Genomic DNA, 25,656 nt, shown 5'->3' on the forward strand with positions numbered 1-25,656 from the left:
AGTCAGGGGGTTTTGTATTACTGTTTCGATTTCTTTATATGTTATGGGTCTGTTTAAGCTGTTGATCTCTTCTTGGTTTAACTTTGGTGGTTCCCATGATTTTAGATATGGATCCATTTCTTTTAGGTTTGCAAATTTAATAAAGTATAGGTTTTTAAAGTATTCCCTTATAAAGGTCTGGATCTTTTGGATGTCTGTTCTGACGTTTCCCCTTTCATCTCTGATTTCGTTGATTTGGATTTGCTCTTTCCTTCTTTTTGTTAACTTGACTAAGTGTCTGTCTATCTTGTTTAGCTTTTCAAAGAACCAGCTCTTAGATTCATTGATTCTTTGTATTGTTTTCTTTATTTCTTCTGTTCTGTTGGGTTTGGGTTTCATTTGTTCTTGCCTTTCCAGAGTCTTGAGATGCAATGTTAAGTCATTTATTTATGCTCTTTCTGATTTTTTAAAGCAGGAACTTAGAGCTATAAACTTCTCTATTAAGACTGCTTTTAAAGTGTCCTAGAAGTTTTGTTATGTTGTATTGCCCTTTTTGTTGAATTCCAGGAATTCTTTTATTTCTCTCTTAATTTCTCCTTTGAACCACTCATTTTTCTGAAGTGTGTTGTTTAATCTCCATGATTTTGTATAGTGACTAAGATTTCTTCCAGTGTTGATTTTAAGCTTTATTACATTGTGATCTGACAGAATGCATGGAATTATTTCAATTTTTTGTATTTGTTGAGGTTTTTTTTGTGTCCCAGTATGTGTTCAGTTTTTGAGACGGTTCCATGGGGTAGCAAATAGTGTATTATTTGGTGCTTGGGTAGAATGTTCAGAAGATGTCTGTTAGGTCCATTTGATGTATGGTATCATTTAATTCAGAAGTCTCTCTGCTTATTCTTTGTCCAGTTGATCTATCTAATGGAGACAGTGGGGTATTGAAGTCCCCTACTATTACTGAATTGGGCTTAATCTGTGTCTTAAAGTTCTGTAGTGTTGTTTTTATGAATTTGGGTGCACTAGAGTTTGATGTGCATATATTCAGGATTGTAATATCTTCTTGGTTCATTGTTCTTTTGATAAGAATGAGGTGACTCTATCTCTTCTGACTAGTTTTAGTTTGAAGTCTATTTTGTCAGATATTAGAATTGCAATCCCTACTTGTTTCTTAGTGCCATTTGCTTGAAATATTCTTTTCCATCCTTTCACCTTAAAGTAGTGCCTGTTCTTGAAGGTGAGATGGGTCTTTTGCAGACAACCAAAAGATGGATTTTTGTTTCTTAATCCATTCAACTAGCCTGTGTCTTTTGACTGGTAAGTTCACTCCATTGATATTTAAAGTTATTATTGAAAGATATGTATTGATTGTCATCATTTTGATTACTGTTTGCATTCTTTGCCTAATTTTGCATTTCCATGATTTTACCTTTATTTAGTTTGCCCCGGGGATGGTTGTTCCTTTCTCCATTCTTTGTATTGCTTCAAGTATTCTTTGAAGGGCTGGTTTTGTGGGCAATAATTCTTTCAGGCTATTCATGTCATGAAAGATTTTTCTTTCCCCTTCAAGTATAATAGGCATTTTTGCAGGGCAAAGTATTCTGGCATCTATAATCATTTAGAACTGGAAATACTTTGGTCCACACTCTTCTGACTTTCATAGTTGCATTGATAAATTGGCTATAATTCTGGTGGGTTTTCCTTTATATGTGAGTTGTTGTTTTTCTTTTGCAGCTTTCAGTATTCTCTCTTTGTTCTGTACATTTAGTGTTTTTATTTTGATATGCCATGGGGAGTTTCTTTTCTGGTCATGTCCATTTGGTGTTCTATGTGCTTCCTATATTCATATGTGGTTGTCTTTCCTTAGTTTTGGGGAATTCTCTTCTACAATCCTGTTTAAGATCTGATCAACACCATTAGCCTGAAATTCTTCTCCTTCCTCTGTGCCTATGATATGTAGATTTGATCTTTTCATGGTGTCCCACATCTCCTGCATATTTCATTCCTGTGTTTTTTAAATTTTTTCATAATCTTTGCTTGAGTGGTCCAATTCTGCAACTTTATCCTCCAGTGTTGATATTTTGTTTTCCATTTCATTCATTCTAGTGGTGAGGCTTTCCCCTGTTGTTTCAAATTGGCTTATTGAGTTTTTCCCTTCCTTCTTCATTTGAGCTTGAGTTTTCTTCAATGTTTTTATCTCTTTTGTGAATTCATTCAGAAATTTTTCCCTATCTTCTTTTAATTCTTTGTTTGTTGTGTGTTCTTTAAATTCGTTGCATTCCTTGATCATGTTTATGATTGTTCTTTTAAATTTTGTGTCCTGGGCTATCTCTAGGGGGCTCACCCTGTAGAACTCATCTACAGGACTGGTAGAGTTTGTTTTGATTTTGCATTTTATTGTTTTTGCAACCCTGTAGAACTCGTCTACAGGACTGGTAGAGTTTGTTTTGATTTTGCATTTTATTGTTTTTGCATTGTGATTTTGGCATATGGATTTTTTTTGTTGTGAGTCTAGTATGAAAATCAAAACTTTTGTTGAGCTGAAGTTTGTTTCTGTTTATATTATTGGTGTGCCTTTGTTGTTTTCTTATTGGATGTATAGAGCAGGTTGGTCTAGGTTTCAGGTTCTCTAGATTTTATTTTGGAGGGAACTAATGGCTTCAGATCAGCTACTCAGGAAGTCTCACAGAGGTCCAAGTCAGACTCCAGTCAGTTAGACTCAAGTGTCCTTCTAACTTTTGGACCCCTACTCCCATTACTCAGTACAATTTGAGAAGTTCTCTAAGGACAGGCCCAATTTTGACACTCTCAGGCAGTCTGCTGAGTTCTCAGCTTCTACCCCAGGTGGAGGCCAGATCAGGTACTCTCAGGCTCTCTGCTAAAGTCTCAGCCTTACCCACCCCACCCCCCTGTAGTGCAGAGAGTTCTGCCCCTGGGGCCATGGGAGGGGTCTCACATAATCTCAGTTAGGGCGTTGAGTATGGGGGAAGCTCACTACCATATGGAGGCCAGATACAGGAGCTCTCAGAAGGTCTGCTGAGACCTCAGCCCCTACACCTGATAGAGGCCAGATCAGGCATTCTCAGGCAGTCTACTGAGCTCTCAGCCCCTACTCCAGGCAGAGGCCAGATCAGGCACACCACAACTTTAGTTTTGAGGCTCAGAAAATTCTAAGTTCTTAGGAGACAACTGTTATTCTGAAAAAAAATATGTTAAAACTCTTTTTGGAAAATGGAATGACATTTTAGAGCCAATTCGCTGTACCTCTCTTGTCCAGTATGGAAACCACTGTAATACCTGGGTACTCAACCCTAGAAACACAGCTAATTTTGAGACAACCCTAAATATAAAACAGTCTTCAAAGACTGGGTACAAAAGAAAGATAAATTTATAATTTGTAATTTTATATTAATTGCATGTGGAATACTTTTGGAATGTTGAATTAAAAATATTTTTATTTTCATAAAACTAAAAATTTTCAAGACTTATTAAAATGAATTTAATCTTCTTTTTTAATATTTTTTTTATGTGTTTGAGTGTATTGCCTGTATGTGTGTAAGTGCACCTATGTCATACAATGCCTGCAGAGGTCAAAAGAGGGTGTAAAATCCCCTGGAATTGGAGATACAGATAGTTGTTTGTTGCCATATGGGTGCTGAGAATCCAGCCCAGTTCCTCTGCAAGAGCAGCCAGTGCTCCTAACTTCTGAGTCATCTCTCCAGCCCCTCATCAGCTTTCTTAAACTTTTCATTGTGGTAACTGTAGAATTCACCATGAAAATGTTGTTTGTGTTACTTTTCTGTGGCACAGGGCTGTTCTTCACATTTTGATCACCTGTGCATTTTCTGATTAGTATCTTTCAACTTCTCACTGTGAAGAAAATGATCTGCTCTTTTCATCACAAGTTTTCATCCTATAAAATATTTCACAGTATTAAAATATTTTTTTAATTTTTCTTGCTATAAATTGATACATTTTAAATTTTCTTTGGCGAAATAGGAGGACCTCCATATAGCCTTTGTCATGGGCACCATTGTTAGCACACAGCTTCACAGCCACACAACTGGGAGCAGCTTTGTTTTGCTTTATGATGTTTTAATGACAGAACACTGAGAACTGCCATTACCATTAGATGTTTTTAGATGTGCTGATAAGTCTGAAGGACTTACCATGCTCCACAGAAACAATAACAGCTAGTGAAAACAGTGATTTTTTTGTCTTTTAGTGACAGCTCTTATTGAGATATAACTCACATCCCGTAAAATCCAGCCTTTTATATAACTGTTGATGGATCCTCTCTCATTTTAGAACAGTTTCATGACTACAAAAAGAAATCCTGATCCCATCATCAGTGACCCCATCCCACCTCCAGCCCCTGGTAATGACTAGTCTGCTTTCTGCCTGGGGATCTGCCTACTCTGTGCAGTTCACAAAAACGGACCTGATGGCTGGCTTCCTTCACTGACCTGAATTTCTTAATCTTCACCTACAATGCTGCATGCATTGTAAAGTACTTCATTACTTTTTGTCGCTAAATACTGTTTTATTATGTGTATATCCATCCACTCATTAGTTGATGGACATATGAGTTGTTTCAACTGTGAAGCTAACCTGAAAAATACTGCTACGACCATTCGTGTGCAGGCTTTTATATGCTTTCTGTCATTTTGAGCACATAAGTGGAGGTGTCGTTTCTGTGCCATGTGAGAACTTTAACTTTTTTTTTTAACTTTTACAAAAACTTTGAGAATTTCATACATGTATATAAGGTGTTTTGATTAAATCCATACCCACTCCCTCCCATCCAACACTTCCCATATCTCCCCATCACTCTTTTTTCCTTCTTTCATTCATTTACTTTTATGGGGCTTTTGGGTACTCTAACATTCTCCCTTCTGAAGAGGTAACCTTAAATCTTTTAAGGATTAGATACACACTCCCAAATACTTTTGACATTTTTGGCCCTTGGAAAAGAGTATGTTGCTAACAGTCCCAAAGACATTTTGACTTTTAGCCAAGAAACTGGCTACTTTTCTTTGGGGTCTTTTTACTCTAACTGCCTAGCCAATTCCTACCTCCTGTTCTTATCATGCCATCCTCTGAAGAGGTTACCCAGATTACCAGTCAGGAATAGGTATGCTGACTGCTCTGGCTTCTTCCACAATGAACAGGGACACAGGGTGAGGCAATTGGAGTGCCCCTTCAGTGGGTCTATTTGAAAGACTCCCAAATTCCATAACTCTTGCCTCTAAGGGGAGAAGAAAGTCCTTGAATCATGAATGGGAGATGTGAAGGAGAAGTAAAGGCAAGAATAATTAGAATTACAAGTTCTAGATAGGTAACTAGAAAAAGATTTTTCTTTTGTCTTCCCAGGCTGATCTCTAGAGTGATGGATTCAGGATTTGCTTTCAGGTATTTTGATGGCTGTTGGAGTAGTTAGAATCAGTGACAGTTCCCTCTCAAAGGCTTCAAGATAACTGAGGGAATGCTGAAGTGTATGTATGACCTGAGGGTATGTACACTGGCTAGCCTTTACCCAGCATGGGCCATGCCTTCTCTTCCTAGCCTTCCACAGATTCCATACTTTAGCCTTCCCCAAATCCAGGAGGCCACGTGTGATTAGGGTCAAATTACATACAGTTGGCTGGGAAGAATGGCTAGATACTCCAGTAAGGGTCCAGTGACACTGCTTGGCCCTCCTTTAATGAATGAGCACAACCATCAACAAGCCCAATTGTGACGATGCTTAGGGATCAGGCTCAGCTGAAGTCATGATGATGGTAGTTATTTCATGCAGAAGGGACTGCTGTATAGCATCATCTTATTAAAAGGACTTGGAATTTAAAAGGATTTGGTGCTAGGAGCCACATATGAGGGAAAATATACATCGTTTGTTTTCTGAGTCTGTGTTACTTCACTTAGTTTAACAGTTTCTGGATCTATCTGTTTACCTGCAAATTTCATTATTTCATCTTTCTTTACTGCTGAGTAAAACTCCAGTGTGTAAAAATATACCACATTTTTGAAGCTATAAAGTTTTGTGGCTGAATTTTACAATCCCATAACTGTTGGATTTTGCCACAATCTCACCACTCCATCAATTGGGATTTTCAGCTGGCAGAATATTCACCCCTATGAGGGACACATCAGAACCTAGTAGTAGATAGTTTAGAAAAGACCTTGAGGAAATTCCATTGTGATTCCCCTGACATACACATGCCTCCAAGCACAGTGGTTAAGAACATCAGCTTCAGAGACCCACTGTGACTCAGGGCCAGGCTCTCATTCCTTTGATTTTAGGCACCTTATTTAATATTGCTTTATTCAGTAAAAATGGGGACAATGATGGTGTTTGCTTTAGAATCTGTTGATAGAATTCATTGAGATAATACAAAGACCTTTGCACAGAGCCTAGTACATTAGTGCTCAGCAAGCATTAACTACCATTATCTTTTCAATGACTTGATACTTGCTCAACATATGAAGACACCATCATTTACCTAACCAAGTCTACTGGTGGACACTTGGGTTGTTCCCAGGTTCTCAAACAAGGCTCTGAGAAATGGTTTGTTTCCATAAAATGCTTTTCCTTGGTACTTTTTAAAAATTGAAAATATTTTCCAAATATATATTCTTGTTTAAATTATGCTGAAGTTTTACTTTGAATAATATAATCAGGTACTAGGCAATGCCCCAGGAATGTAGCTAAACTGGTTTTAGAAATTATCACTGTATTTAACAAATATAATGCAAATACCATGTGCAAGACAGCCTAAATTTAACACCGGACTGAGAAGAGTTTAAGATATTTTCTCTCTGGTCCTCAGATCTGGCTCAGGGTTTTGTGACTTCTCTCCCATTGCATCAGTGCCCTAATAGTATAGAAACTGTTAGTATAGAAACTAACAAGTATAGAAACTGTTAGTGAATGTTTTTGTAGATGTTTTTGTTTTGTACCTAGGTAAATCAAGGGCAAGTGTAAGGTAACTGTGGAGCCTGAATGCTAGAAAAGAAAGATTCTTGAAGGGTGAGTATAACCCAACATTCCTTACATTATTAGCTCTAAGAGCCTTCCAGGAGCAATCACTCAGGGGTCTACCATGACAATTTCAAAACCAGCCCAGAAAGGATCAAGAGGATGTGTCAGACTTCCCTTGATAAATATGGGAAAGTTTTATGATAAATGTAGTAATTTAAGAGTTATTTCATGTTATCACAGAAGTTCCCTTGGATAGTGGAATGCTCTGAAATGGACTCAGTCTAGTATTAATGGAGTTTAGTATTAAGAAGTTAGAGGGAGCCTTGTGTAGATAACAGGGATAAGTGCAAAGATATTTCAGGAAGTACTGTGTTTTTACTGACCTGCTGGAAAATGTTTAAAGATTGCTCCCAAATTAAAATAAACTATTTTTTAAACTTGATTTATAAAGTTTTAAAAACCTTATTATTTCCTCAATACAACTATCTCAGAGACTTTAAGCCACCAACATGATGTCACATCTTATGCAAATTCAGCTCTTAGTCCCAAATCTAAAACTCATAGACCAATGCGAGGGCAAGAGGCTTTGTTTTCTTTTGCTAAGTTAAATGCCATGTTAAAGAATCACTCCAGTGATGTTACATGCTGTAGCATGCACAAGAAGGAATTGCAAACTTGCTAGAAATCCAAGAGGTCAACCTCTGGGCAGCCAGCACATAAACTTCCTCAGAGGGAGGTGAGCATTGGGTGACTAGTGATCCTGGAGAGGAATTCTACAGGATTCCTCCTCGGGGAAGTGTGGCTAGATCTGCTGACACAGACACTCATACCAAGAGGGGCATGTCCTCTCTCTCCCCACTTGCACGGATATTATGGCTACTAAAGGGCTTCTTTTGCAAGGTGGCAAAATATCATGTATACAGTTTTTGGTTGCTCAATAAGACAGCCACAGGTTGTAAAATTCAGTTTTCTGGATCATGTCTGCTCACATGGACGCCTGACTTGTAATGCATCTCTACAGACAAAGGTCTCCATGAAGTACTCCTGAGAAAGGGCTGTAGTCTCAATGAGACCAGGCTCTGGGCTGGGCTAAGCTTAGACTAAGCACTTTCCCTATATTATCTTTTTTTAAAAAAAATATTTCATTTATTATTTTTATTTTATGTGTATGTATGTATTGTCTGCATGTAGGTAAATGCACCCATGTCATGCAATGCCCACGGAAGACAGAAGAGGCTGTCGGATCCCCTGGAACTGGAGTTATGGACAGTTGTTAGCTGCCATGTGGGTGCTGGGATTTGAACCCGGGTCTTATAGAACAACCAGTGTTCTTAACTGCTGAGCCATCTCTCCAGCCCCCCTACATTGTCTCTTAAACCACCCAACAACTCTGTGAAGTAGCTACTATTGGCTTTGCCCTGCTTTGCAAATACAGAGGCTCAGAGATGTTAAATTGCTTGCCAAAGGTCAAAGAATTCATAAATGCTTGAGCTGGGATACAAACCAGGACTGTCTGACACCTAAAGCCTACATTAAGAATCTCTAGACTGGCTCAGGTCAAGGATTTTAATAAAATTGTAGCTGTTTAATGTACTAATTGGGCAGAATGAGCTCAAAGTTTCCAATGTAGGAAACACTAGCCTAACTGGGGAAGTTGGGGGACTTGTGAATGTTGCTGGAGGGGACCAGGACAAAGGTAATAGAAAAGAATGTGTCCACATGCTGTCATGTTGAATGGGGTAACTTAAAGAGGCTGTGTATTGTAATTGGTTCTTTCTATGTAGACACAAGCTTGAATTAGGCCAGCCGTTCAGAATGCCCTTTCCTGCCCTCTTTGTAGCTTGTTGCCCCCTTTATATAAACTGTAAATTGGATGCTAAGTTCTATGACAACAGAGACCTCTATCCATCTCATGCATTGATGTGTGGAGCCTCCTGTCCTAGCTCAGTCTGACATAGTGTCTGGCATAAATATTTGTTGAAAATTGATGACAGTGATGACAATAAAAAAGTCTCTAAATGATAGCAGTATATTCCTTCCATACCTTATTTCATTTGATCCTCACAGCAATTTTATGAAACCGATAACAAATTTTCCTCCCTAATTTATAGATAAGAAATTCCATGGCTCAGTGAGATCTTGTAACCTGCTTGAGGACACAGTAATAGGTGGCAGAAAATCAACTTTATCTGATATCATGGCTTGTCACTTGATATTATGCTATGGTCTGCTGATATAAATTGTTTATTACATTTATTTTGTGTGTTGGGGAGTGCACATGTGTCACAGCATGCATGTGAAAGTCAGAAGAGAACTTGCAGGAATCTGTTCTATCATACGAGTTTTGGGGATCAAATTCAGGTCATCAGTCTTGACTGTGGGTGCCATTATGCTGGGTCATCTTACCTGCCCCATCTGATGCTTAAAGGTATAGTCCATGCTGGCCTCAAACTTGTGGTCTTCAAGCATGCGCTTGACAACTGGCCTGACTTATAATGTGTGTGTTCTATCACAAAGAAAGCTCATACTCTTCTGTAAAGGAAAGGACTCTGTTTTGTATTATCTATATTCCTAGTATCCAGAACAATCTTGGCATATATGCATACTAAAAAGAAACAATTATTCCCATAGGAATGGGGGTTAGAAAAGTGCAAGCTCACAATAAACTTTTTTGCATGAATTTTAGCAAGGATAAATATATAAATGCCTAAATACCACTAAATATATTCAGTAATTTACTTATTAATTCATTCAGTATGTACTACCACTCAACAAATAAAATTAAGCATCTGCTAAGTGGCAGGCACCTGATATTGGAAATACAATGGAAACATCTGACAGTAATGAGTAAGCAAATACTATAAAATAAAGTATCATGAAGAAGACAAAAAATAATTGTGGAAACAAAACAGCAGCAGAAGTAAGGTCCATGGTATGGTCTGAATGAGTTAGAAGCCATTGAGATCCTGGAGGACATCCAGAACATGAGGGAGGAGCACAGGGGGAGGTGTGCACAACTGTCAATGCTTCTGGAAGAACTGGACATATCCAAGACATAAGAAGGAGCTTGGGACATCCTCCAAGGAATGGTATATGTGTCCCTCACCATCCTAGCATTGCATGGTGGTCCTTTTGCTAGCTTTTATATGTCATGGTATGAAAGGCACACAGCCAACAGTACCTTTTCCTTAGTTTTGGTTGCAGGGTCTTTTCCATTCCCACTCTTTCACAATAAAAGAGTGTTCACAGAATAAAAACCTTGATATCTGCTTAATGAATGAAATTTTTTCTCAATTTCCCTCTCATAACTTGTATCTTAGGTACTGTTGAGTAAACGCAGGAGAAATATTACAGCAAATGTGAAAGGGGACATTTAACAAACTCAGAGGTTGGATTTAGTGAATGGGTGTGTCCCTTATGGGTTACTATGGAAAATTCCTCAAGCCCAGTTTGGCCAATGAGCCTGAGACTACTTGATTCAACACACAGCTCTGTTCCAATCCAGCTCATGTTCCAGAAAGACAAGGGAGTGAGTTTCCCAGTATGTTCTAAGGCCTGCTGTCACAACTTTAGTTCATTTCAATTAAAGGCAAGATGTCTTCTCATCACCTTGATATGCTAAGAGATGAGCTTAGCATTTTCCTTCTATTCCTTTCTCACCAATATGTCAGTCTCCAAGAGAAGCTGGACAGTGTAACGGTGGACCCGGCAGCCTTGATGAGGCTCATGGCTCAACATGAAAGAGCAGGCCAGGACAACTGGTACCCAAGTGGATTGAATCAACTTGTACCTGTCCTCATCTGATGCTTAAATTTCATGTGGATTTTGAACAAATAGTCAAACAAACATGCAGGACTTAACCACCACTTGAAAACAAAATGGAATCTACTGGAAGCATATTTTACACCCCAAATTATATGGAAAACTGCCTACTCTTTTTTATTCCCCTTTTCACTGAGAGATGCAGTTACTTTTCTGGATGTGGAAACAATGTCATTTTCTACCTGCTAGTAACATCAATTCTTAGAAATCAATTCCCAACCCCAGTTAAGGACTTGTTTTCCCATTTTTATTGAACTTCAAATACTTTCTAAATTGTGTTAGCCAGAGCATTGTATGTATATAATTAACTCAGAGGTCCCTCTGGGCTCATCTAGCTAAACTTGTGGAGCTTAACTGAGCAAGACATTTGCTGATGTCTCTCCCTATACTGACACCCATAGAAATGAACACTTCTGCAAGAGGAACAGGAGAAATTTCTTCCCCGAATTGCCTTTCTAGTGATTTGGGCTGCTCCATTAAATTATTTTGGTTGTTTCATAACAATAATGATCTCATTTTCTTTCAAATGTAGAATTTGCAATTCTGGGAAATGCAGGCAGAAGAGTGGATCTCGCCTTTCCTCCTCATTGAAGAACTCTCTCTCTCTCTCTCCCTCTCCCTCTCCCTCTCCCTCTCCCTCTCTCTTAATTGGATCCTTGAAATTCCCTTGGGGTAGCAGTGGCTTTCTTTGGTCCCAAGCTCCCTTACGGTTTTACACACCTTCTTGCTCACCTTCCTGAGCAGCCACAGCTGAGCAGAGGGGCTCCAGTGGTCTGTCCAAAACAAAATGCAAAGGACTAAGGAGAGTGGACTTCCTCACTGAAAGGCTGACTAGATTCGCAGTTCAGCCTGGTGCTTGTCTCTGCGGTGGAGACACTGATGCTTGCCTAACACCCGCCTTCTACAGTTCGATGTTGGACTGTGGGGAAAGGAGTTGGATGTGATAGCAGTCGCGAGTTCTGGCCCCTGCTCCTCTTCCTCGTTCTAGCACTGTCTTCTGCGATGAGCAACCCCGCTTCTCACTGACTACACTTTTGGAGGCTTCGAGCTCCAGTCCTCACCCATGAACTTCTAAATGGGGCCGCCCGCCTGCATCATATCCGGGTGTACAAAAGGGACCATGATGTGGACTTCTACCCAAAGGAACCTCCTTCGACCTGCTGTCCTGAATGAAGTGCAGGTGCCCTAAGCAAAGCGGGGAGCTAAGGGACTCCGAGAGCCAGCCTGACGCTACCCTTGGCTGCGTGACACCAGAGGAGGGGAGGTTCGAAGAGCACGTCCACGTTTTTTCCGGGGAACCTGTAAGCCAGGCTTCTCGGTGACCAGGTGTCGGTTGGCGGCTGCGTGAGACCCACTGCAGCAGAGAGCAGCCGCAGCCTCTGCCAGGGCCCCCACTGCTGCTGGGGAAGAGTCCTGGGGCTGCTGACGCGGTTGGGAGGAGCCTCGCCTTTAATGCACCAGCCGCCTCCAGCCTCCTGCAGCAGGAGCAGCAGCAGCAGCAGCAGCAGCAGCAGCTGCGAGTGCGCTCGCGTGGGTGTGAGGGTGAGTGCGCTGGCGCGGGCCGCAGCGCCCTGCCCTGCTCCCCGCAGGCTGCCCTAGCCCCCGCCTGCGGGAGCCGCCCTCGGCGGGGACCAGCACCCTCATCCCGGCCAGGCCAGCCTGAGTCCTGCCCCTGCCATCTCGCCACTGCAGCTTGGGTCCGGAAAGGCACCATTTTGTCGCGGCTGCCCGCTCTCCCAGGGGGAGGAGGGATCTTTTTTGCATTTTGGAGCAGCTGCCAACGGAAGAACCTGTTGGGCATCTCCCTAGCCCCGCTTGGGAGCGCGTTCTGGACGGGCGGGCGGGACCAGACCCCTCGGGGCACCGCGCTTCTGGGCACCCGGAGGCAGCGGAGGCAGGCGCAGCATCCTCGCTGGGAATCGGAGCTGAAGTGAGCGCACCGCGCGGGAGGAGCCACCGCAGCCTCGGAGAACCCGAGTGGAGGAGGTGACAGCTCCATTGCCGGGATTTTATTTTATTTTCTCTCCGCCTCCCGGTCTCCTCCTCAGGCTCGGACCATGGTGCAGTCCCACTGGCTCCCCTGCCCCCCTCTCCTGTGAGACTGGCTGCGGGGAGGGATCATGGATACTTGTCTGCCGGTTTTTGGTTCCCACGCAAGTAAGCCTGCTGTCAATGGAGGAGGACATTGATACCCGCAAAATCAACAACAGTTTCCTGCGCGACCACAGCTATGCGACCGAAGGTAATGCCAGCTCGGCTGCATTCCGCTGCTGGGGCCGGGTACAAGTTGTGGATCGCCGCGCTTCCCCGGCGGCCAGGCGCCTAGTGGCAGAGACTCCTCCGGTCTCCGGGATTGGGGCGGGGGCTCAGGCTCTGCTCGCACGGGAGCCGCCCGGGCGCGGTACATCCATCCGGGCTCCACGACGCGAGCCCGGCGTTCAGCAGCAGGTGGACCCGGCGCCCCCGGGAGTTAAAATGGCCCTTAGGGATTAGGCTTTTCAGGGCGCGGCTCCCAGACGGAGAGATGACCCCAAGGAGGCAGATGACCCCTGCCCCAAGACGCTTACAGGAGTCTTGGACTGAAATTAAGAAGGGAGAGGCCCAGTAGGACCTTGGTCCACCCTTTCTGAGCACGGTGAGGCAGGCTCTCGGTGGCTGCAGCGAGGGCATGGTTTCATTTCCTGCCCATTCATCTCTCCGACTGGTTGGGTTACCTGTTCAGACAATCAAAACCCCCTAAAGGCCCTTTGCAAAAGGGCCAGCCCCTCTCTCCTTGAAGTGCATTAACAAGAAATAAAAAAAGGTGACCGGGGGAATCTTGTTCCTGCAGCGACCGAACAAGGCTGACACGTGGGGCGAGCAATGCGATCAGTGGGGCCTTAAAAATCACCATTATGAATTCTGCAGCAGTAGTTTCTGCTGAATCAACAGCCAGCAGAAAGCAAGAGGGTTCAGCAAGCTGAGCTTTCCCAAGAGGTGAAATTGTCCTCTCTCTCTCTCTCTCTCTCTCTCTCTCTCTCTCTCTCTCTCTCTCTCTCTCTCTTTCTCTCTCTCTCTCTGAACCAGCTTGTTCTGACAGCCCCAGTGCTGGGGCAGGCAGGCAGGAAAAGTCAGCAGGTGGATTGCATTCTGCCTTTTGTGTGTGTACTGAAGGGACACATTTTAAAAGCAAAACTTTTGCTTTTGGGCTTCATTTTCTACCTGTAGGTCTTTATCCTTAGCCAATAATACAAAGTGTTCCATTGTCATAGAGTAATATCCATGTGAGAAAATGTGTGTGGAAGTGCTTGAGGGAAACGTTTCAAAGCATGTTAACTTGAAATTATCCTTATTTTCCTTGAATACTAAAATTTCTGTAATATTGAATCAAATCAAGAGAATGCTAAAGAAATGTGATGGGCCAAGTAAGAGTTCAAGCTCTAAAGGAAATAAAGACATACATGTGTGTGTATGCCTAATGGTGGCATCTTCTGTAAACATCCCTGGAACTTTTACATAGGAAGAATGTCAAGTGCGGTTGAAAATATGTTCTCCATTCACCATCATGATTAGGGACTACCAAGCCCAAGGTGTCTATGGTGCCAGATGCACTGAGCAGAGCTGTGAGCTTTGGCCTCTGGAAGCACAGAGATGACTTTTAAGATAGGCAATCCATCCCTGCCCTATAAGGAACACCATTCTTGCTGAGTTGTTTTTCTTTTCTTTTTTTCCCCCCTATGATGACAATATGATCTTAAGTCTTTGTGCTTTATGATTGAGTCTGACTAGGTAGCACATCTATCTGTATCTAGGCATACCATCCACCAAAGAAGTCGCCTTGAGTCTATGAGTTCGGGGAGGAAAAGGCTTTTCTGTCTGTGAGTACAAAGAAAGAGGGTTGCCTTCATGTTTTCTTCTGCTACATTATTCAGGCAAAGGAAACCTACCATCTCAAAAGGTGGCCACACTAGGGCCAGGTGTACAGGAATGTCATCTGTAGAGGGAAGAAGTTTGGAATGGCATTCCAGGGTCTTGAATGCTACCTCTGTGCCTAATTTATTGAATTTTTTTCATTCTAATTCTGGATGGAATATTTGGGTACATTTTTTCTGATATATAAAAATCAATCTCTCAGATCCCTGCACTTGATCCTAGTAAAGGCATGAGAAGTGGGGGAAGGGGAGGCAGACTATGCAAATAGCAGAAGCTTGGATGAGTAAGAAGTTGTCTATGGACTTGACCTGTTCATTTCTGGGAACATCCACGCAGTTGAGCCCTGTCTTCTGATGAGCACTTGAAGTACTAGCCTACCTTGAAAGAGTACCAGAAGCAGCAAAGCTTCTCTAACAAATCCCCACCCCCAGCCCCAGCCCCAAAGTTCTCTTCCACCTTGATAACTTAAACTCACTTACTGAGGAATTAGCTTCTTCTCCCTTTATTGAACTTATTTTTCTGTTTCCCTTCATTTTTCTTCATTTATGCTTCTACCTGCTCAAATACAGCAGGGCATTTCCCCCCTAAATTATCCTTCATGTTTATCTCTGAATTGTTTTTCTTCCCTTTGCTCAGATCATTCCACACTGCAGTATTCTATTTAAAGCAGAAAGGGTTTGCTGTGTAGTTAGTGTGAAGGACTCTAAGCTCAATTTGCATTGTAAGTGGTAGCTGCAAGCAGGTTCATCCAGCTAAGAGCAATGCAAACCACTTTAACCCAAGCTCTCCACTCTCTCTCCCTTCTCATATCTCCCCCCTCACCCAGCCCCACGATGTGGGCTATTAAAGTTACTGCCCTCTCCCACCTTCTTCTGTCTTTCCTTGACTTCTCAACTTAGCATCACCACGCATTTTCTGTTCCAGAGACTGTGCTAAGCTTTTATACATAGCATTTCCATATATCCAAACCCTGCCAAGTGTGCTGCTAACTGATGCAACTGAGGCTAGAGATGTTACTAGTTTGCAAGGTCATCTATTCAATGAACTTCTAATCTTCAAGCTGGAGACTGCTCAAAGACCCTGCACTTTCATTAGGAAATTCTGCAAGCTGCCTCGTTTTCCTTTAACTACCAGCAGGAGCTGATTACAATGGTTTTCTATGTGTGTGAGCCTGCTTTCTATCTGGAGTAGAATTGTTTGCAGAGATAATTTGGAAATGTGCACATGGGCAGTATATGAGGAAGGGTGGAGTCGGGATCCACAAACATGAAGTCACCCTGCTGGTTTGATCAATGTCGAGCACAAGGTTTCCTAACCAATGGCCATCTCTTGGATTTCTCTGATCTACGCTGGGTTTCTTTCTATATTTTTAGGCTTCTGCTAGAGCCAACTGAACACCTTTCTTCATTTCAGTAGTCTGGATTTTCTAGATTAATTTTACACTTCCAAATGGGGGTCACAGAAAAATGTGATAAATGGAATGTTTTAAAATAACTGCTCTGTTCTCAGTCTTCTTGTCTGTAAAATGGGAGTCACATTAGGACCTATACCACAAGAAAAAAATATTTGATACAGAGAAGGCACTCAGGATACTGCCTATCAGAAATCAGCCCCCAATCCTATTGGTATTCAGCTGTGTTTGTATGGTAAGCATGTACTCTGGCTTTAGTCTGTATGTTGAGGGTGCTATTGAGGGGAAGAGCTATTAGGGATAGGCAGAACCCACTAGTTTTGTTTTGACTGGTCCCTTAGTCAGGGAGCTTGTCTTTTATTTTTTTTGGTCTTTTTGAGACAGGGTCTCCCTGTAGCCCCAGCTGGCCTGGAACTTGCTATGCAGACTAGGCTGGCCCTGAACTCACAGAAATCCATCTGCCCTTGCCTCCAGAGGGAGTTAAAGGGATGGGCCACCATGCCCAGCTTAGTAATTTTCTTAATGTACTTGTTGGTTATAGTTTGGCAGCAAGTAAGTTCCATCCTCCCTCAGAGGCCTTAAGAAAAACTGTGCTGTTCACACATTGTTAAAGGAAAAATGAGTTGTTTCGTGTAGTTCCTTCCAATTGTTGATATGTACTGCCTTTCATCTTTCTATAAATATTAATTGGCTTTCTAAAGAAGTGATGCACATCTTCAAATACAGACATGGTCTCTGTGTTCATGGTGCTTCCCGTCTATCAGGGGAGACAGATATTAGGCAAACACTTTTGCAAGTCTACTTGCAGTTGTCACTTGCTCCTTGAAAGCATACACAAGGTGAAACATGGGTCTAATTCAGATTGGAGTCCAAGGGTAGCTTATGACCTAAAGGATGAGATCTGCATTAGCAAGAGCTGAAGGCATTTTAAATAAAAGGGGCAATACATACTAGAGCCCAGAGACTTAAAATAGCCTGAGAGACTCAAGGAATGGAAGGATGACTGTAGCTGGAGTGTGGGAGAGTGATTCAATATGAGACTGGAGTCTACAGGCATTTCAGAATACACTGAAGCCAAGAATGAACAGAGGAGTGAGTGAATGGATAGAAACATGATAAAGCATCTACACAGTATTAATGGCAAAACCCAGGTAGGTCCATGGAGAATCACTGTGAATTTTTTTTGTCCACTTTGCTGCCTGCTTGGAAATTTTCTTAGTAAAGTATTAGGTGAGAGGAGACTGAGGAGAGATTCAGGGGCCAGATCACACTGAACCCTAATGCTCAAAATGAGGTTGGACTTTATCCAAAGATGGATCGAAAGCTATTAAAGGATTTCTATAGAGAAGAAACATCAGTTTTGTTTTTCAAAAGCTCAGTCTGGCTGCTGTGGAGGGTGGGATCAGAAAGCTGAACAGGAAGGAAAGCTCAGAGGTGAGTAGGAGACCACAGTTGTACCCAGAAGGATAGCTGTAGTAGAAAAGGAGTCAGGTGGATTAGAGATGCAGTAAAGAAAAAGTGCAACAGACTTATGTGGCATGACGGTTTTGCTGTGGCTGGAGAAGACGGTGCTGAAGACAACTCTCAGAATTTTTCCATGAGATTGAGTACATGGGGTCCTGTCGGGAAACAGGAGATAGACTTTGGAAGTCCATTAGAAAGGTCTGTGACATATATTGTTTTACATTGAGACTCTCAAGTGAACAGCTAGATGTCTGTTTCTGATACTCAGAAGACCTGGACACAATACTTAAGCTAGAGATCAGCCAGCACCCGCATACTAAAATGACTTAAGGCCATGTGAGTAGATGAGATGCATAAGAGATGTTCCAGGTAGAATGAATTCAAGGCAATGAGTGAGCAATCACAAACTGATCTTAGTTGGGATCAAAGAGATGATAGCAAAAACTGTATCACCCCAGATTAAGGATTTTGATAACCATAACTGAATACAAAAACTATTCAAATAAGAGTAGATGACCATTTCTATGCAGAGTGGTAAAATAAAAAGAATCCAATCTCAGATGAGTTGAGTTTGGATTGTCTTTAAAGTTGAGACCTGAGTGACCTGTGAAATGCCTTAGGTTCTTGGAGCCACAAGAATCAAAGCAAAGAATCACAGGTCCTTCCCCCATTCCACCTAAGCTGGGGGGTGGGGAGGGATGTTGTGATGAATAAATCTGGGGAGAAATGTGAAATGTCTTAATATGAAGATACTGGAAAGGCACTAGACAAATAAAAGGAGGTGTCCCATGATGGAGAGCTGCCTCTGGTTCCTTTAGTTGCTTTGGTATTTGTATGCAAATGGAAGATCAGAATGGTGTTTCCAATGCATATGGATGAGTATTTGAGCTCTCAAAAAATCTGAAATGGAAGGTGGGAATAAGCTGCCTTATGCTATTGTAAATGACCTTTCTGGGGATGGGAAATGTTCTGTTCCTCAACATAATAACCAGAGTGCATTGAAATCACTAGCAAGTATTCATTATTAGCAACTAGGTCCCTAGGGGCAATCCCAAGGCCTTTATGAGTGCTGGTCAGAAACATACCAGTGAACCTGGGGTGAATAATATTAGACCAGTTCTGTCAAAATATTGATAATGCTCAATGAAAAGAGCACAGCTATAGACTGACATTCCTAGACTCTGACATTTGCATTTAAGAAGAAACCAAGGGTCCAATTTAAGACACTTAGCTGACGATGGAGTCATGAGTACTGACTGTATTCCCGGCATTTTTTCTGAGTGCTTCTCATCTAATCGTCTATAAAAACTGGAAGAATAGTTGCGTTAATTGTATTAGCCTTGTTTTCAGAATAATAAATTCCATGATACAAAGAAACTTGTACAACAAACATATTTGTATTGTAAACATACTTCTTTGTAAGTAGCATAACCAGATTGGAGTCTGTGACAATCTAGACTGTGGGCTAGCCATGCTGCCTCTTGTCAGGATTTTGTGAGAGGGATGTGGATTGAGTTCCACCTTCCACAGACAACCCTAATGTTCATTCAGTGCTACTGGGTTTGCTAGATCCATTCTTTCCCAGCAGAGCATGGCACAATTCTGGGCCCTCCCTGTCATCCTACCAGGAGAAGGCTGAATTCCCCCTCCCAATGCCAGACTTCTTAGCTGACATATTTCTGTATGTTAGTTATACTCTCTGATATCAGAAGGACAAATTTATGGGACTGAGGAGTCAAAATGTAAGGCCTAGCTAGAGTTTTATAAACAGTGTTTTCAGGGTCTTTCAACTCCACCCTAAGGAACCACAATGTAGTGAGTTTCTTGGCTAAGGCGAGGCAGTCTCAATGAGTAATCTAGGCACCCATCTTCAAGGTCAGTAGCAACTCCTATCACTGCCTGAACCAAAGCAAAAGAGTAGGCAGAGGTGCTATTTGGTAAATTTCCTTGTGTACATGAATGTGGAGGTACCTGAGGCCAGAGCTGCCCTCTAGCCTGCTCACCCTAACTTTCATAACAAGATGAGTTTGCTTCCATCCACCTTGTCATCTTTCCCACCCATTTTCCTTATTTTGTTTTTCCAGTGGAATTCTAGAATAAGTCCAAAGCTCCACCTCAGCTCTCCTAATGAAATCACAAATTATTGTTATAAGCTTACTAGGAATTCTGTCATAACTAACTCAGGAACCTTTGGTTCCTTAGGCTTCAAGTTTACTGTGGTAAGAATTAGGAATTACCATGATAGGTTAGGCATGTGTGAACTCCATAGAAAACAAATTTGCATTCACCAGTATTTTGGAGAATGAATGAATCATCCTGGGCAATGGGAAGGAGAAATCAGACTGTCAGTTCTATGCTTTAGAAGAAGACTTCATTACTTTCGACAATGGCAAAGAAATGGAGAAAGGTATGTGGGTACTTTGCAAAAGAATGTATCCAGTTTAGGGGTGGACAAGTTGTCACACAAGAAAGCTGACACTTGTAAGGTGAAGAGTGCCCCACGGGATGGGTCTCTTAAATGAGTATGCCCTGGCCTATTTTTTTGTACTTTTGTTGTTTGTTGTTACTGTTTTTTGTTTGTTTGTTGACAATCAGTAGTCTTAAAGATCTTTCCATGTCAGAGCCCCTTTCCCTGTGCTTTTTAATGACTGCAGGGTGCTCCACAGTATGACTGTACATTAAGTTTATTAAGTAACTCCAGTGTGAATGGATGAAAGGTTGCTTCTGCTTCTGTATTGCATAAGCTGCTGCAGTGACTGACCATAAACATCTAACTTGTCTCATTCAGATGTTCTCCTTTCTGATTTTATTGTCTTTAAAGCCAAGGTGTTGGTTCCAGTTTCTTAGTAGAATAGGAAGAAGACATCCTCGGCCCTCCATTTATTCTCTGTGTCACTTTCGATTAGTCAGTTAACCACAAGAATCTGAATATACCAATGTCAAAAAAAAACAATAACTGGAATACTTGTTAACATATCCAAGGTACTGTGTCTTCCAAGACCATGTGGACCTGAGTGTTAGTAAATATTAATGGCTGCTGGCAGTTGACGAGGACTCTCTGTGTGCCAGGGACACCGGCCTCTAGTGTTTTCTCACTTAGTCCTCACAGTTCTCTAGGCTAATAGTCTTCTTGTCTCCTCTTAAATGAAAAGTTTAGGCAGAATGAGAGCATTACACCACAGTAGATACAACACAAGTCATATTCATGTCTATCTGATTCTAAACCCTGTACTCTCAAACACTGAAACAGACCACCTCAGTGGATGAACATACCTGCTTAAAACCAAAGTCGTGGTATTGACACACTTCTTTGAATCAATGCCAGAACAAAGGGTCCTGTTTTTATCAAGAATTCGAAAACAAGTGTGGGAAAAGTGAAAGGCAATTCACTGGTGTAGAATGCACATCAGAAGCCACAGTAGGATTCCCAAGCCCTCAACAGTAATTAGTGACTTTGGTCTCTGAGCTTCCGTTTCGTCTACCAATGATGAGTTTGAGAGGAGGTGGGTGGGTATGACAATCTGTAGTTTTCCTGGCTGTAAATATCTATGTTGATCTCTGCCTCTATTCATGATCATTTGTGTCTCTTTGATATGTTCTGACATTGTGCTCAGAGGTGGGACAGGGGAACATAGACATGGGCTCTAAATGGCTCAGAATTCCAGGTCTGGATGTACTTACTAAAGGGTCAGATCATCCTCCTGGCAAGAAGGATCTGATGCAGCCAAGGGGTAGAGCCAGAAAGGGAAATGTCTCTTTGCCAAAAGCTGCTGCAGATGGAGGAGCCAGTCTGTCTGGGCAGCCCATGACTTTGAGAGGAGCCATTTGGCAAAGTTGTTGGCAGGAGCTGCCTTGCAGCATGGGTGCTGGAGACCGTCCTGGGCTGGAATGAATCAGGGATGCAGCAAAGGTGGCTGGTGGAACAAATAACCATCTGGTGAGCAGGGTGCTGCTCATCTTGCTGCGCTGACAGGGAAGAGCAAGTGCCAGTCAGGGAGGCTGAACTCTCAATGACAGGATCTGACGGCACAATAGAATCACTCCCCTGCACAGAATACTCTATGGAGGGGCTTATAAATCCCCTTTGTTCTTTCAGAACTCAGGAAGGCCACAGCACACCTTCCACTACACCAAAGTAGGAAGGAAAATTCACCAATTCAAAAAAAAATGCATTGCCAAGGGCAGTCTGCTAAAGTTTCCATATTCTTGTTCCCAAATGTCTTACTGTCTCTTTGGGCAGATGACACTGCCCTTCTCCACATGCAGTTAACTACATACACCAGGCTGTGGGAGACTGTTGTGTTTACCTCTATGGTGTCACAAAGTGGCCTGGGTAGCCCTTCAGTCAAGTATCTTGCTAAGAATTTTCAAATCTACAAAAAAAAAAAGCAGGATATGAAACATGTATTGCTTATGCATCTGACTTCAATAAATACAAAATCCCTCTTATCCCATGTATTTCGGACAAAGAGTTGGAAAGTTTTAAAAGCTTTATCATCAGTAATAGCATACCTTTTGCTAAAAGAGCATTCACTAATTTTGAACAAAGGCATAATAAATAATTGAGGCCTTGTCTTGGCATCTGGATTTCATGTCTGGAGTTATATTTTTCTTGCACACACCAGACCCACAGTGACAAAGATCATGCCTGATTTTTATTTGCTTGAGACTGAGTGAGTACATAGACACCTCATAAACAATCTTACTGCAGGTTTTTATGATGGTCTGCTACATTTAATTTGATAGTTCTTTGTCATTTTTTAAAGCATTCAACTCTCATTTGAAACAATAATTTTCTTTCTTTTTATACCATTCTTTTTTATCATTTCCTGTGATATGGACTTAAAGAGTATGACCAGCACCAGGAGATTTGGAAGCAAACAGCTTAACCAGAAAAGCAGAAATGTACATGTGTGCCAGAGAGTCATTTAGTAAGGTAGCTTTGTTTACAAAGCAGGATATTGGCCCAATTTATAGGCTTTTTAAATTAAGATTTTTTTAGAGTATACTATAATGGGTTTAATTATGACATTTTCATACATATTTATCATTGAATCTTGCTCATATTTGCCCTCCCACCCTCTCCCATGTCTCTGTTCCCCCTAAATAGTTCCTCTTCTGCTTTCATGTAATGTGGATATATGTATATAGTTAAACTATATAAGAGAAAGCAAGTAACTTTTTCTTTCTTCCCCACCTCTCTCTTTTGTTCCCTACTTCCTTTAGACTTTTTACCCCCTTAATTCACGTCATTCATAGATGGATGGATGGATACATAGATGGATAGAATGATAGATACAGATATAGATACATAGAATCCTGGTATGAGAGTAAACATGCAGAATTTTCCTTTCTGAGTCTTTTTTTTTTCCACTTAACATGATGATCTCCAGTTATATCCATTTTCCTACCAATGGCATAATTTCATTTTTCTTTACAGCTGAATAAAACTCCATTGTATATATGTTCCTCCTTTACTTTTGTCCATTCATCTTTTTTGTTTGTTTAGTTGCTTTTAGTTTTATGAGGGTCTCTCTGTAGTCCCAGTTGGCCTGGAAATCACTATGTATACCAGGCTGGCCACTATCTCACAGACAGTGCTGGGATTAAAGGTGTTGCCACCACGCTCATCTATATCCATTCGTCTTTTGATGGGCACTTAGTCTGGTTCTGTATATTGTCTATTGTGAGGGGTATAACAATAAACACCAATGTGCACATATTTCAGTGGCATACTGGCTTAGTTCCTTCAGCTGTATACCTCGGACTGGTATAACGGGATCATACATCACTCCTGGTTTTAGTTTTTTGAGAAACATTCATAACGATTTTCTAGTAACTCATTCTATAGACAAAATTGAAGGTATTTTTTAATCCAATGAACTAGCTACTTGGAGACCTACTGAAGGAATTTCTATGGCAGTTATGATGATGAAGAAGGGCCACTATATTCAAAGTGTTCAACATATAAGGCTAAATTCTTTATATATTCTATGGGCCACACTACATATTATGTATATATGTTATACCATATATGCTATATATATCTATATATATGTGTGATTTAAACTCATGCATTTACATATATTTAAATTTGCATATATTCCTCTCCAGCCCTCAGAGGTATTAAAACTGAATTAGGTGAAACTTTTAGGACCCATTCACTATTATTTATCTATTTCCTAATATAGTGCATGTCAAATATCACTCATTACACATTGATTGAGGAAGTAAGGGAGGAAAGACAATAAATATTTTCACTCTATTGTTAAAGACACTGGGGCCAAGAGAAATTGTATAATCCACTGAGTGGCAGAGAAGTGGGAGATGCAAGTTGACAGGATGTTTGAAAGCTCACAGAAGCCCTACACGTAACCACAGCTCTTCTAAATAGAGACCCTCCAATTGCTCATCAGAAACCATTTCTAAAATATTCACCATATGTTAGGCCTCGTGCTACAAAACTACCCTAAGATGCAAATAATTTTTAAAAATCAGATAATAGATCCTAGTGTCACAGAGTTTGTGTTCTGTTGTGAAGACAGGCATTAAATAATCACAAGTGTGAATATGAATACAAATCTTTTAAATACTGTGTAGGAAAGCAGAAGTGTTCAAAGAGAACCAAGAACATATTGACTGACGGATATGCAATCTGTAGAGAAAAGCATAAGAAAGAAAAGCAAATTCACCTTCGGCTCCAGACATAGTTAGCATCAATATTTTCATATATTTTATTTCAGGTTCTCTGTCTCTGTCTCTCTCTTTGTGTGTCTGTGAGAAAGACAGAGCCAGAGAATCAGAAAGATGGATGAACTATGGAATGCTAGAACTACATGTAAAATGGATTCAAAGCTAGGATTTGTGTTTAGGCCAAGAAAGAATACTGCAAACATTTTTCTGTAACATCCTACAGTTGAACCATATTTTTTCTTGTTTTTTAAAAATTATTTATTTAATAACTACATACTTAGAAGAAGCATTTCATTACAAAAGCATTGACATATTCAATAACAATTTCCAGAGATAAGAGGCATCTCTTTTCAAAATTGGCTATAAATTTTTAGGTTTACAGTTGAATTATTACAGTTACCTTGAGAGTGAGTAGGAAGGATGGACTGGCAGGTTGGCAAGCTGGCAGGCTAGTAGGTGAGGTGACTAAGCAGTCAGATATTCCTGATCAGGGCCAGTTTGGGGGGAAGAGATGACCTGCTCCTGCTGTGAGAACCCTGGGTTTCATCCACTTCTCTACCAAGATATTTACCAAACTCTTAAACAAAAGACTAGCAACTCCTCAAAGACCAATTCTGCCCTCTGTGATTTTGTAAAGTTCATCCCACCTTGCATGTATTATTATTTTTATTTTTATGTTAATAACTACATGATTAAAAGAAGCATTTCACTACAGCTTTAACATATTCAGTAAAATGCTCCAGAGCAGGAGTACATCTCTTTCACAAGTGGGTGTAAGTTTCTGGGTTCATAGTTGAGTTATACAATATTGAACTCAGTATAAGCCATGTAAGAAATAAAATTGAGTGAGTTTTTAACCTTTAAAAAAGATCTCCATTTCATTTTAAAATATACTGTCTCTTGCAGAAAGACTCATTGGTTTTGCTACTAACACTGAGATCTAGGCGCATGCATCTCTAATCTGTATGTATCTGATTATTACTAAAAAGATGATTACTAGTCCTAATCGGTTGCACTTGGATCCTTGGTGCCTGTGTATGTCTATAAAGTCATCAGGCTGATTTCAATGTTTATCACCTCTACTAATTAGCATGATGTAAATTTCCATGCTTCTTCCTCAAACATAATACATTTTTAAAAATTTGTCGGTTATTTTGTGCATGTGTGTATAGCACGCAGAACATCCCAAACCATCTTATTCAACTATACACCCACTTCCCAGATGGTAACCTCCCATAGCCTCCCTCCCCCACTAGAGCCCTTATACTCTGATATACCTGGTACTGTCTGCTGTGTTGTGGGCACCCCAGCCAATCCCCACTAATTGCCCTTCTGGTGAATCTAGTCAGCCTATCTAGAGGTCTTTGTTTTAGGAGGGTCAGCTGTTCCTCTTCTA

At 41.2% G+C, this 25,656-nt stretch overlaps 1 protein-coding gene across 3 annotated transcripts in view; it reads left to right on the forward strand.

The window, feature by feature from the left end:
* Nucleotides 1–25,656, forward strand: part of Ppp2r2b (protein phosphatase 2 regulatory subunit Bbeta) — a 531,088-nt gene that overhangs the window by 210,823 nt on the left and 294,609 nt on the right. The window contains exon 1 of one of the 3 annotated variants that reach the window (XM_008821627.2): nucleotides 12,232–13,022. The exons of the other annotated variants lie outside the window; for them this stretch is intronic. Within the exon in view, the coding sequence (XP_008819849.1) occupies nucleotides 12,953–13,022 (70 nt within the window). The 5' untranslated portion in view covers nucleotides 12,232–12,952. Of the gene's footprint in view, nucleotides 1–12,231; nucleotides 13,023–25,656 lie in introns of those variants that run through there. 3 annotated transcript variants of the gene reach the window in all.

This window comes from Nannospalax galili, unplaced genomic scaffold, assembly GCF_000622305.1.
Source record: "Nannospalax galili isolate Female #2095 unplaced genomic scaffold, S.galili_v1.0 scaffold328, whole genome shotgun sequence".
NCBI classification, from domain to species: Eukaryota; Metazoa; Chordata; class Mammalia; order Rodentia; family Spalacidae; genus Nannospalax; species Nannospalax galili.